The 14054-nt window shown below is 49.7% G+C and overlaps 2 protein-coding genes across 2 annotated transcripts in view; one reads left to right on the plus strand and one right to left on the minus strand.

Moving 5' to 3' along the window:
* The window catches only part of RTF2 (replication termination factor 2), a 40082-nt gene that overhangs the window by 14607 nt on the left and 11421 nt on the right, over nt 1-14054 (plus strand). The gene's annotated exons all lie outside the window — the stretch shown is intronic.
* On the minus strand, nt 1010-11900 carry LOC149434171 (putative beta-1,3-galactosyl-O-glycosyl-glycoprotein beta-1,6-N-acetylglucosaminyltransferase 7). Its single transcript, XM_089664020.1, has 4 exons — nt 11616-11900; nt 8146-9174; nt 5027-5122; nt 1010-1995 (listed from the first exon to the last, which is right to left on the minus strand). Exons 2-4 carry the CDS (start codon nt 9116-9118, stop codon nt 1775-1777), a joined length of 1290 nt encoding a protein of 429 aa, XP_089520146.1. The 5' UTR covers nt 9119-9174; nt 11616-11900; the 3' UTR covers nt 1010-1774.

Here is a 14054-nt window from a genome sequence, read left to right on the forward strand (position 1 = left end):
TGTCTTTGGAGTGTAGGAGGAAACTGGTGTACCCGGAGGAAACCCACACAGGCACAGGGAGAACATGCAAACTCCAGACAGGTGGTGCCGTGGCTGGGATTCGAACCAACGACCCGAGTACTGCCAGGCGGAAGTGCAAACCATTTAGCCACTGTGCTGCCCATATTAAATAATGAACAAAGCATATCCATCTATAGAGAATACTTGCCTCAGTGCAAAGCATCTAGTGAGATTCTGTCTCCTCTCCCTTCCCTCTGCTATCTGCATGGGTCACTTCTGACAGGTTATCCCGACATCACAGAAATTTGGGAGACTGCCCTGCCTACACTCCAGCACGCAGAAGGTGATTGACAGCCTCAGCTGTGCATGTTTTCCTATGTGACTGTGTAGAGTGCAGGTGTCAAACACAAGGCCTGTGGGCCGAATCCGGCCCTCCAGGCCATTTCATATGGCCCTTGCACCTCTCCTGCAGGTACCCCCTTGTCTCCGCCCCCACCTTGTCTCAGCAGTCCGCAGCATAGAGGAGAATAGAACTCCTCTACTAAATCCTGCACCTCTCAGTGCAGCTGCAGCACCCCCTCATCCTTGCCTCTCCTGCTCTCAGCTCTGGTAACTGACTCTGGTCCTCCTCTGGTCCTCCTCCAGACCCCGCACTTTCTGCTTTCCAGCGCTGCCCCCAAAGGGTGTGCACGATGATGTTAGGGAGGGTGTGGGTTTCTTGACATCTGATATAGTGGGGGGGTGCTCTGGACATCTAGTCTTACATATACCACCGGCCCTTGGAGGGCAACCATAATGCTGATACGGCCCACAGTGAAATGGAGTTTGACACCCCTGGTGTAGAGGATGTGTCCTTTCCCTTAACTCGGGTCTCAGATTACACTCGGCTCCCTGCTTTATGCTGTGTAGTGTGTGATGTCAGATCCCTGCCCCTCGAAGCTTTGAAATCCTGAGTTGTAAATGGCTATAGATAAGAGAGAGTGCGTCAGATAAACAGATACAACAGGAGGCGGCTTTCTACAACATTTATTATTGTTGGTGGAAAAAAAAGAAAGAAAAACTTAAGGCATCAAGTGAAATTAGATGGGGACCTAACAAAAGCCATCCTAGGTGACAGTCCGACTGTAGTTTAATAACTTGAATTACTACCGGACTAATCAGGCTTTTCACAGTGTGTCTGGACGGCGCTGCAGCTTCTTGTCACGTGACCTCCATGCTGTGGGACCGTCTCTCCAGATGCAGTGTGTCCAGGCGAGTCACGGAACAGTAGTCCTGCCTTCACTTCAGTGCCATTGAGAAGATGCTAGCAGCCATACATATGTAGCAGGACAGTCAGGTGCAGAGGATGCCAGGATGAGAGCTGGAGCCAGGCAGGCTGCATTCCCTGAGTCAGTTTAATTGTAAATCATTCAGCTCCACCCAAAAGGGGAAGTTCCGCTTTAAGGACTGCTCCCCCGCTCCCCATTAAGGTTTGGCACCTTTGGGGAGCGGGTGGGGGGGAGGTACCCAAATTTGACAGGTTCCCACTTCAGGTCCAATTGTCACATGCCTAATGACTTGTATCTCCTTTTCAGTCATTTTTGTTTTTATTTTACAGACCGATAAAGTTTTAATAGCCAATATAAATCAGATGCCTTCTCGGGGTAACGAGTTCTTCACACAAACTCATGCAAAGCCCCGGTCTCCCCGGAGGAGTGGGTGTCATTTGCATGGTGTCACTTAGTCAAATCCGGCCCGGCTCTCTGGTGACTCCATGCAAATGTTCACCACTGAGTCACAGATACGTATTTAGGGTGTACTCGTCCGGAAGGTGCCAGTCTTCTTCTATGGGGACTTCCGCTCCTCTCAGGACTTTGTGCCGGTACTGCCTTTCCAAGCAGTCGGTGACAAGAGGGTATCGATGCGGGTCGAATTTGTTGGCGTATAAATGCGGGGAGTCGGCCAACCATTGCAGATCCCCAAGACCGTAGACGCAGATGTCGCGGATGTAATGGCCTTAGAGAGGAGGAAAAAACAATGTTGAAATTTAAAGTGTTCCTAAAACCAGGACCCCGCATTCACTATATCTGCTCTCCCCGGACCCCGCATTCACTATATCCGCTCTCCCCGGACCCTGCATTCACTATATCCGCTCTCCCCGGACCCTGCAGTCACTATATCCGCTCTCCCCGGACCCCGCATTCACTATATCTGCTCTCCCCGGACCCCGCATTCACTATATCTGCTCTCCCCGGACCCTGCATTCACTATATCCGCTCTCCCCGGATCCTGCATTCACTATATCCGCTCTCCCCGGACCCTGCAGTCACTATATCCGCTCTCCCCGGACCCTGCAGTCACTATATCCGCTCTCCCCGGACCCTGCATTCACTATATCCGCTCTCCCCAGACCCCGCATTCACTATATCCGCTCTCCCCGGACCCCGCATTCACTATATCTGGTCTCCCCAGACCCCGCATTCACTATATCTGCTCTCCCCGGACCCCGCATCCACTATATCTGCTCTCCCCAGACCCCGCATTCACTATATCTGCTCTCCCCGGACCCCGCATTCACTATATCTGCTCTCCCCAGACCCCGCATTCACTATATCTGCTCTCCCCGGACCCTGCATTCACTATATCTGCTCTCCCCGGACCCCTCATTCACTATATCTGCTCTCCCCGGACCCCGCATTCACTATATCCGCTCTCCCCGGACCCCGCATTCACTATATCCGCTCTCCCCAGACCCCGCATTCACTATATCCGCTCTCCCCGGACCCCGCATTCACTATATCTGGTCTCCCCAGACCCCGCATTCACTATATCTGCTCTCCCCGGACCCCGCATTCACTATATCTGCTCTCCCCGGACCCTGCATTCACTATATCTGCTCTCCCCGGACCCCTCATTCACTATATCTGCTCTCCCCGGACCCCGCATTCACTATATCCGCTCTCCCCGGACCCCGCATTCACTATATCTGGTCTCCCCAGACCCTGCATTCACTATATCTGCTCTCCCCGGACCCCGCATTCACTATATCTGCTCTCCCCAGACCCCGCATTCACTATATCCGGTCTCCCCGGACCCCGCATTCACTATATCCGCTCTCCCCGGACCCCGCATTCACTATATCTGGTCTCCCCGGACCCCGCATTCACTATATCTGCTCTCCCCGGACCCCGCATTCACTATATCTGGTCTCCCCGGACCCCGCATTCACTATATCTGCTCTCCCCGGACCCCGCATTCACTATATCTGCTCTCCCCGGACCCCGCATTCACTATATCTGCTCTCCCCGGACCCCGCATTCACTATATCCGCTCTCCCCGGGCCCTGCATTCACTATATCTGCTCTCCCCGGACCCCGCATTCACTATATCCGCTCTCCCCGGACCCCGCATTCACTATATCCGCTCTCCCCGGACCCCGCATTCACTATATCCGCTCTCCCCGGACCCCGCATTCACTATATCTGCTCTCCCCGGACCCCGCATTCACTATATCTGCTCTCCCCGGACCCCGCATTCACTATATCTGCTCTCCCCGGACCCCGCATTCACTATATCTGCTCTCCCCGGACCCCGCATTCACTATATCTGCTCTCCCCGGACCCCGCATTCACTATATCTGCTCTCCCCGGACCTTGCATTCACTATATTTGCTGTGCCGGACCCCGCATTCACTATATCCGCTCTCCCCGGACCCTGCATTTACTATATCCGCTCTCCCCGGACCCTGCATTTACTATATCCGCTCTCCCCGGACCCTGCATTCACTATATCCGCTCTCCCCGGACCCCGCATTCACTATATCGGATCTCCCCGGACCCCGCATTCACTATATCCGCTCTCCCCGGACCCCGCATTCACTATATCCGCTCTCCCCGGACCCCGCATTCACTATATCCGCTCTCCCCGGACCCCGCATTCACTATATCCGCTCTCCCTGGACCCCGCATTCACTATATCCCCGGACCCCGCATTCACTATATCCGCTCTCCCCGGACCCTGCACTGCATTCACTATATCCGCTCTCCCCGGACCCCGCGTTCACTATATCTGCTCTCCCCGAACCCCGCATTCACTATTTCCGCTCTCCCCGGACCCCGCGTTCACTATATCCGCTCTCCCCGGACCCCGCGTTCACTATATCCGCTCTCCCCGGACCCCGCGTTCACTATATCCGCTCTCCCCGGACCCCGCGTTCACTATATCCGCTCTCCCCGGACCCCGCGTTCACTATATCCGCTCTCCCCGAACCCCGCATTCACTATATCCGCTCTCCCCGAACCCCGCATTCACTATTTCCGCTCTCCCCGGACCCTGCACTGCATTCACTATATCCGCTCTCCCCGGACCCCGCGTTCACTATATCCGCTCTCCCCGGACCCCGCGTTCACTATATCCGCTCTCCCCGTACCCCGCGTTCACTATATCCGCTCTCCCCGTACCCCGCGTTCACTATATCCGCTCTCCCCGTACCCCGCGTTCACTATATCCGCTCTCCCCGTACCCCGCGTTCACTATATCCGCTCTCCCCGGACCCCGCATTCACTGTATCCGCTCTCCCCGTACCCCGCGTTCACTATATCCGCTCTCCCCGTACCCCGCGTTCACTATATCCGCTCTCCCCGTACCCTGCGTTCACTATATCCGGTCTCCCCGGACCCCGCATTCACTGTATCCGCTCTCCCCGGACCCCGCGTTCACTATATCCGGTCTCCCCGGACCCCGCATTCACTATATCCGGTCTCCCCGGACTCCGCGTTCACTATATCCGCTCTCCCCGGACCCCGCGTTCACTATATCCGCTCTCCCCGGACCCCGCGTTCACTATATCCGCTCTCCCCGGACCCCGCGTTCACTATATCCGGTCTCCCCGGACTCCGCGTTCACTATATCCGCTCTCCTCGGACCCCGCGTTCACTATATCCGCTCTCCCCGGACCCCGCGTTCACTATATCCGGTCACCCCATTGGGTGCTTCACTTGTCTGTGCACTTTCATTTTTTTTTTTTTTGTAAACATTGGAATATTACCATTACATCCGGAGTGCTGTACCCCCTCCTGGTCCCTCCACTTTATGGCTCGGATATTTCCCTCCCATCCTGCATCAGTTGTGGATCCTGGGACACCTGAAAGTAATAGTAACAGATCACTACTATTGCATTTCTACTAATAAACATCCCCTTTAGGATGTGCCCCCGAATTTGACGTTTTCAGGAAATATACTTGATAGTTCCAGCACTTGGTCATGTGATCTATGAAGCACCCCTGCGGTCATCGCTGAATAGGAAGAGCTGGAAAGACTAGCCCACTGGTAGGGCAGAACTGCTGAACAGGTAGCCCACCATTGCTGCCTATAGCCCTCTTGTCAGAGACCACATAATTACTGCGAGTCACAGAGAGGGTAGCAATGAGCACCTTTTTCGATCCCAGTAAGCCCGGGTTCACACTGATGCGGTGCGAAATTTGCGATTTCCGCACCGCATCATAATCGCACCCCGTTGACACGAACTATTGCGGTGCGCAAAACGCGGTGCAATGTGCAGAATCTGATTGTATAGGTGTGAACACCCATGTGATCCGATTCTAGTGCGGATCACAAAAAGGGTCCTGCACCTTTTTGGGGCGGATGCAATGCGATTTGAGCTATAGAAACTGTATGGCTTCAATCGAACTGCACACATGCGATCACATGCGATATACCGCACCGCACATGTGTGAACCCGGGCTTACATCCCCTTTAACCACTTCCTTCCTGGCCTATTGCCCAATGACAGGTGGGTGGGACTCGTATGATCTCCCAAAACGCGCCTTGTGTACGACCGTGCGGCTACGCTGTAGGCGTGTCCGCTGGATGAAAGATCGCTGTACCGGCCCGCTGCTGGTACCATGTGATCGCTGTGAACAATTACAGCAGATCACATGACAACGGTAAACAAAGAATGGCTTTGATTCATGCTTTTCATTGTTTACAATTGTGTAGCTAGCTGTGATTGGTCAGACACGACTTCTCCTGCTCTCTAGGACCCAGCCGGGTGGCGGATGGATGGAACCAGAACTGGAAAAATGGACCACCAGCGCATGTAAGGTTGTGCAGCTCCAAACAAGGCTGGGGAAGCCCAACCAATACTGCAAAGCGAAACAAAAACGAGAAGCGCACCAACCTTGCGCATTACCTCAGTATCCAAAATGTATTAATTACAAAATGGTACTCACAAACCGCCAATAAATCAGGCATGTACGTCCTCAGAGGGACTTCAAAGAGCCAGCGCGAATCCCACCATGGGGGACACTCAGTACATCTGACGCGTTTCGAAGGGCATGCCTTCTTCATCAGAGCTCTGCCGAGTGTGCAGCTTTATTATGTTTACATGGGTTGAATCGGATTGCAGAGCGAACAACATTTTTGATTTTCGGACGAAAAATCGTTCGGGATTCGACCCATGTATGGCTGCATGAGTGAACAAGTTGACGTTAGCAGCTGATTGGCTCCTGTGCACAGCCGCACCAGATTCTGAGTGCTCCAGTTATAGTAAATCTCCCCCCATTGGGGTTGATTTACAAAACCGGAGAGTGCCAAAACTGGCGCAGATGGGCATGGCAGCCAATCGGCTTCCAGGTTTTATTGTCAAAGCTTAAGGCCAGCCATACATGGGTCAAAATGTGACCGATTTTTCGTCCGAAAATCAGGCCTTAACCACTTCATGTCCGGACACTTTTTCAGCTTTCAGCGATATCACACTTTGAATGACAATTGCGCGGTCATGCAACACTGTACCCATATGAATTTTTTAGCATTTTTTTGAGACAGCTAAAGCTTTATTTTGGTGGTAATTATTCACCACTGGGATTTTTATTTTTTTTTGCTATGTAAATGAAAAAGTCCAAAATTTTTGTTTTGTTTTTCTTATAAAATTTTGCAAATAAATAATCTTTCTTCATAAATAAATATAAATTTATTCCGTTATCTTTTTAGTAAAAAAAAAAAAAATAACCAAATTAGTTTATACCCAAAAATTATAATTTTAAAAAAAAAATATTTTACATTTTTTTTTTTTATATTATTATTTATGGATTTTTTTTTTAACATATTGTCATCCTCGCAGTGCAGTGTCACTATAGTGACACTGCACTACTTGCGGAGGGTGATGAAGATTTATTTATTTTTTTTACATTGATTGCTTTTACAGCCTTTATGGGTTTTATACCCTTAAAGGCTGTAAAAGCAATCAATGTAAAAAATAAAAAAAAATAAATCTTCATCAGCCCCAACAAGTAGTACCGTCATTTCTCCTTCTCTCTGGCTGCATTCTTGCAGCCATTGAGAAATACTGTGTGAGCTGTGATTGGTCACAGCTTGTCACATGGTACAAGGGTGTTGCGAATAACCCTGTACCATGTGACCTCTGTGATCATCCACAGATTTCACGCTTAGTAAGCAATGATGTCAGGAAGTGACATCTTGTTTACTACTCTGCATGTGATCACTGATTGGCCAATCAGTGATCACATGATCGGGACCTCACACAGGAGTCCCGTACAGCTCCCAGGGAGCGCGCACAATCCAAAATGGTGGGCGCTGTTTATGAACGGCAACTTGCCCCTGCACTGCCACCGTCTGGCCGTTTTATATACAGCGGGCAGACGGAAAGTGGTTAAGATAAATACTCTGAAGGTTTTCAGGGCCCCTATATAGTCTGTATCAGTACTATCACTATGGGTTTTGGACCCCACTGTGAGCATGAGCACCTGCTTGTTTTTTTTTCTGACTCATACCCCATGGACTAGACCTTCTGGCCTAGGATTTGAGGGTGTGGGTCTTCGGTCCTACCATGAGGCCTAGGCAGAGGATGTGTGGCCCTTAAGTTCCTTCTTCCTACACCCCTAGGCAGGGGCGGACTGACAACTCATGGGGCCCCCGGGCAATAAGGGATTATTGGGCCCCTGTGTCCTTGCCCAAACTCAAAAAAGCCTATGAAAAAGGTACCAGGGGCATCTCATGGGGCCCCTTACTGACGCCGGGCCCTCGGACAGTGCCTGAGTTTCCAAATGGTCAGTCCGCCCCTGGTCTGTATTCACTCCCGATTTTACACTGCCACTCAATATCAGATCAACTTGTGTGTTCGACTTTATTGCACAAACCTTCTCTTACCTTTAATCCTGTTGAGCGTCACCCAGTAGTGCTCGTCCGGACTGTACGTGTCCTTGGACCATTCGAGAAGATCCGTTGCCCGTTTGTCGGACAGCACAAACTGAACGAAGTCCCTGGTGAGGGCGTAGTACGCCGTCCCAAAATATAAGGTGACGTTGTAAGGCGGATCCCCTTTCCCCTTTTTGGTCGGATAAACGTAGGACTTCCCCTTGTGAACAAACTCCTTGTGACTGACTTGCGTTCTGTGTTTAATATGATCCGGCTGTTTCACGCCAGGCGTTAGGTTCTTGCCTTTCCATTGGCTTTGTAAATATCGTACGATTTCCCGGTTTGTTCTAATCGGGAAGTCCTGCCCACAAAGATTGATCACGTGATTCCACGGCGTATCGGAGCGCACCAAGTCCTCCATGCAGTTTAAGTCGGCTTGCAGGCGCGAGATCCCGGCGTAGACCACCGTCTCCCTTTTTGTAGCAATGAAAATGTTTGGAAAGCAGTCCGCCACTTTCTGTACCGCTTGGCCGAAGTCTTTGGGTGACTTTTGGTCAACGTGGATGCAGTAGATGTTCTGCGGGGCATAGATGGCAGCGAGGAGTTTCAAAAACATCTCCAGATTTTTGTGTATGGTCAATATGAACGCCAAAGGGTAGCCCCATTCTTCCTCCGACAGAGTTTTAGTTATAAAATATAATTCCTGTATCAGGGTGGAACAATTGCTCTTGGGATCTAGGATGGTCGGGGTTGGCTTCTTGGTTGACATAAGAGCATCTTGACATAAATTTCCCACCACTAGAGCAGCTGATTTTCCTTCAAACAATGATTTGCACAGCTCTCCGGGGTAGTAGCCGCATTCTTTGATCTCCAACAACATGGATGTCCTTTCTTTTGGTTGGGTGATGTTGTTTAAGGCCAACAGGACAAGACAGATTCCAACACATACTATAAACCCCGACTTGGTGCAACCAAGAAGGCTCATTGTCTTCTCACCAGAGACTCATTCATTCGCATTATTGCCAAGTTTGCTCTAAGATCCTACATGGGAGGGGAAAAATAAAAAAAAAACCTCACAATTCTAATTAATCCCAAACTCCAGAAACAAATTTATCTATAAAAGTATATCTGAAGCCAGAAGAACAGTAGGACATCATAGTCCATATTGTCATCACTGGTACTGGTGGTAACCATCATCTGTCTAGGATCTTCTAACCTTTCAGGAGCCTAACTCTGCCGATGATTTGGATGCAGCACCATCGCTCTTGCAACACGCGCCTTCTTCAGCATTTACTCGAAAAAGGTTGTTTCTGTCCTCCTCCGAGCATCTTTTATGTCAGGAAATGACGCCACATTAAAGGGTGAAGGAAAATGGTATTTACATATTGGAACGAGGTCAGCCATCTCTTCTTCTTTCTCATAACACAATGAGTTAGAGTTTCCTTTCCACCCGTTAATGCGAGCAAACCTTTCTGCAGTGAAGGAAATGCGTATTTGATCCCTGGCTGATTTTGAATGTTACCCACTCACAAAGAAACGATCAGTCTAAAAATCGAATGTTTGGTGTATTGTAACACTGAGTGATCGAATAGCAACAACAATTTCAGCAGAAATGCGTCTAACAAATGATGACTGATCTGCATGTTCATGAAGGATTTGATCCCCTATCATTCAGCAGGATTTCTGGCTACCAGGTGTCTTTCATACAGGTAACAAGCTGAGATTAGAAGCAGTCTCCTAAAGGGAGTGCTGCTAATCTCATTGTGTTACCTGTATAAAAGACACCTGTCCACAGGAGCAATCAAACCATCAGATTCCAAACTGTCCACCATGGCAAAGACCAAAGAGCTGTCCAAGGATGTCAGGGACAAGATTGTAGACCTACACAAGGCTGGACTGGGCTACCAAACTATGGCCAAGCAGCTTGATGAGAAGGTGACAACAGTTGGTGCAATCATTCCCAAATGGAAGAAACACAAAACAAGTGTCAGTCTCCCTAGGTCTGGTGCACCATGCAAGATCTCACCTGGTGGAGTGTCAATGATCATGAGAACAGTGAGGAATCATCCCAGAACTACACGTGAGGATCTTGTCAATGATCTCCAGGCAGCTGGGACCACAGTCACCAAGAAAACAATTGGTAACACACTACGCCGACAAGGACTGAAATCCTGCAGTGCCCGCAAGGTCCCTCTGCTCAAGAAAGCACATGTCCAGGCCCGTCTGAAGTCTGCCACTGAACATCTGAATGATGCAGAGGAGGACTGGTGGAAAGTGTTGTGGTCAGATGAGACCAAAATCGAGCTCTTTGGCATCAACTCAACTCGCCGTGTTTGGAGGAGGAGGAATGCTGCCTAGGACCCCAAGAACACCATCCCAACTGTGAAACATGGTGGTGGAAACATTCTGCTTTGGGGGTGTTTTCTGCTAAGGGGACAGGGCAACTGCACCGCATCAAAGAGACGATGGACAGGGCAATGTACCATCAAATCTTGGGTGAGAACCTTCTTCCCTCAGCCAAGGCATTGAAAATGGGTCGTGGATGGGTGTTCCAGCATGCCAATGACTCAAAACACACGGCCAAGGCAACAAAGGAGTGGCTCAAGAAGAAGCACATTAAGGTCCTGGAGTGGCCTAGCCCATCTCCAAACCTTAATCAGATTGACAATCTGTGGAGGGAGCTGAAAGTTCAAGTTGCCAAATGTCAGCCACCAAACCTTAATTACTTGGAGAGGATCTGCCAAGAGGAGTGGGCCAAAATCCCTCCTGAGATGTGTGCGAACCTGGGGGCCAACTCCAGGAAATGTCTGACCTCTGTGATTGCCAACAAGAGATTTGCCACCAAGTACTAAGTCATGTTTTGTGAAGGGGATCAAATCCTTCTTTTCCTCATGAACATGCAGATCAGTCATCATTTGTTAGACGCATTTCTGCTGAATTTGTTGTTGTATTCTGTCTCTCAGTGTTACAGCGAACATTCCATTTTCAGACCGATCATTTCTTTGTGAGGGGCGAACATTCAGCATCAGCCGGGGAGCAAATACGTATTTCCTTCACTGTATATATCTCTGTTTTTGGCCTTTCAGTGTTTTCAAGTAACAGTGTTGCATATTTGACTGCTCACTTCTTGCATCGTGTTTAAAATGTGAGACATACCATAATAAAAAATATATATATATTTGGTATAGAAAAGAATCACCCCCCTTTTAAGTAATCACATTTTGCTGGTTTGCAGCCTGAAAAGTAGACACACAGTTCTTGTTTTATCGAGCTGTATTTACCCAGTGCAACTTACAACATCCAGGTGAAAAATATAACACCAACATGTTGGGAAAAAAAGTCAAAAACAAAATTACTGAGTTGGAAAAAAGGATCACTCCCCCCCTAAAAATGACTTGTAAACTCAACTAGGCGTAGCTAATCAACTTCATTTTCAATTGTGATCAGCTGGATTAACTTGGTGTTTCATTCTGAACACTGACCTTGAGATTTTCATTGGGTGAGTGTCGGTTTTCGGGCAGCCCGGATGGAAGCCTTGCATGCTCCCGATAGCAGCGCCGTACCTGCTGGTTGTGGATGTTACGTCGGATGTTGCTGCAGAATGTGTTTCCAAGCAAGCCTTGCCTTTCCTTTTCGTTGCGGGGCCTCGTGGGAACACACTTGGGCCTCCTTCAGGGTTTCATTATAGGGAGGGAATCTTCGAGATGTATCGTGTCACGGCAGATTGCATCCGAATACTGCGATGCCGCCGCTGACAGTCTACTAATATGCAGTTACCTGGGGGGTGTTGAGGTGTTCGCTCATCGATACTTCTTAATATTCAGTTGAATACATTTATGTCTGTTTTAGTCAGAAGATACATTTCATCATTCGTTGGAGATAACCTCACCCAAAGTGGTTGTTTTAGTTTTTAATTGTCTATGACTAATGAATATGGAAGTGTTCCCTGAGTGCTGGCGGCATCAACAAAGGTACAAATGGGGGAGGTATCCAGGGGAGCCAGCACACTTCTCATCAGGGTGAAGAACAGATGCTTCTCCACCAGGGGCGCCACACCAACTCTGTTCACTTTACAGTTCGGCTCTGGCAGCCTCTGTGTGTGCAGTGCCCCTCCGACACGACGTCAAAGTATATCTGTCACCTACTCGAGGAACTTAAAGTCAGCTCTGCTGTCGCAAGTCATCATACACTCTGTTTAAGGGATCGTTGCATTCACTATATCCGCTCTCCCCGGACCCCGCATTCACTATATCCGCTCTCCCCGGACCCCGCATTCACTATATCCGCTCTCCCCGGACCCCGCATTCACTATATCCGCTCTCCCCGGACCCCGCATTCACTATATCCGCTCTCCCCGGACCCCGCATTTACTATATCCTCTCTCCCCGGACCCCGCATTCCCTATATCCGCTCTCCCCGGACCCCACATTCCCTATATCCGCTCTCCCCGGACCCCGCATTCACTATATCCGCTCTCCCCGGACCCCGCATTCCCTATATCCGCTCTCCCCAGACCCCGCGTTCCCTATATCCGCTCTCCCCGGACCCCGCGTTCACTATATCCGCTCTCCCCGGACCCCGCATTCCCTATATCCGCTCTCCCCGGACCCCGCATTCCCTATATCCGCTCTCCCCGGACCCCGCATTCCCTATATCCGCTCTCCCCGGACCCCGCATTCACTATATCCGCTCTCCCCGGACCCCGCATTCCCTATATCCGCTCTCCCCGGACCCTGCATTCACTATATCCGCTCTCCCCGGACCCTGCATTCACTATATCCGCTCTCCCCGGACCCCGCATTCACTATATCCGCTCTCCCCGGACCCCGAATTCACTATATCCGCTCTCCCCGGACCCCGCATTCACTATATCCGCTCTCCCCGGACCCCGCATTCACTATATCCGGTCTCCCCGGACCCCGCAGTCACTATATCCGCTATACTCGCTACAAAGTTGCAATGTAACAACTGGGGGAGAGGAGACTGGGTAAATGCTTCCTCCTTCCCGCAGCAGACTAATGACATTCTCTCAGCCTAAAAAAACTAACAGATGTGAGCGCAATTAGAGCTTATTCATGATAAAAGATGGAGATTTTCTGAAACAATTATTGTGTTTGAAACTGTCAGCAACTTTAAGAGATCTGATGTTACAATATATAGCAGTTTCCTTTTGCTGCCTCCCTGGTCAGAGCTGATGGCGCCTTTTGGTTTCCTCCAGCCGGCCACTGCTGTATTCTGTGGGCAGGGAATAGAACCAGAGGGCCGAGCAGGCGCCGGGTATGCTGGGTACCAGCGGAGTCTGTGGCCCTTCAAGAGAATCCACCAGAAAGGTTGCTTCTGGTTTAATTTCTTTACCACAGCAACAGGGTAACTAACATGAATGTTCAGGATAGCTCCTCTTGAAGAATGGGGCTGTAGGAAAATGATGAAAGATCATATAGATTTGAAATCATCTTACCTTTGTAGGTTTGTGTTCTGCTGGGAATATGGAATCCCTCCTGTCATTATACGTTGAATTCATGCGTGTTCTGCAGCTTTTATTTGGCAGTCTCAGGTGTTCAGGATGTAGATCCAGCTTAAAATAACAGTTCTTGTTTCCATGGTCCACGCTTTACCTATGCAAAACTCTCTCAGATCCCTCATTCCGAGAAGAATGCTGTGTCTGGGGATAATTCCTTGAAAATCTCCATGTCATAAGAGAGGAACACAGGAAACACAGAAATAGAGGTTCTAAAGGATAGAAACAATCGTGTCCACCACATGGCAATGGGCTGAGGTCACCAAGTCTTTTCACATGTTCCTTTGGTGTATTCCTGGTAATGTACCTTACGTAGCTTACTTCCAGCGTTCACCACCACTGCCCACCTCTGTTCTTTCTTCTTCTTCCTTCTTCTTTCTTCCTTCTTCCTTCTTCTTCCTTC

This window comes from Staurois parvus, unplaced genomic scaffold, assembly GCF_062004578.1.
Source record: "Staurois parvus isolate SC_StPar_1 unplaced genomic scaffold, SC_StPar_1.0 ptg001812l, whole genome shotgun sequence".
Taxonomy (NCBI): Eukaryota; Metazoa; Chordata; class Amphibia; order Anura; family Ranidae; genus Staurois; species Staurois parvus.

Coding starts and splice junctions, on each gene's coding strand:
- LOC149434171 (XM_089664020.1), bottom strand. CDS start 9,118: ATGAGCCTTCTTGGTTGCACCAAGTCGGGGTTTATAGTATGTGTTGGA. Junction 5,123..8,145: donor GACGCTCAACAGGATTAAAG/GTAAGAGAAGGT, acceptor TATTACTTTCAG/GTGTCCCAGGATCCACAACT. Junction 1,996..5,026: donor ACAGCACTCCGGATGTAATG/GTAATATTCCAA, acceptor CTCCTCTCTAAG/GCCATTACATCCGCGACATC.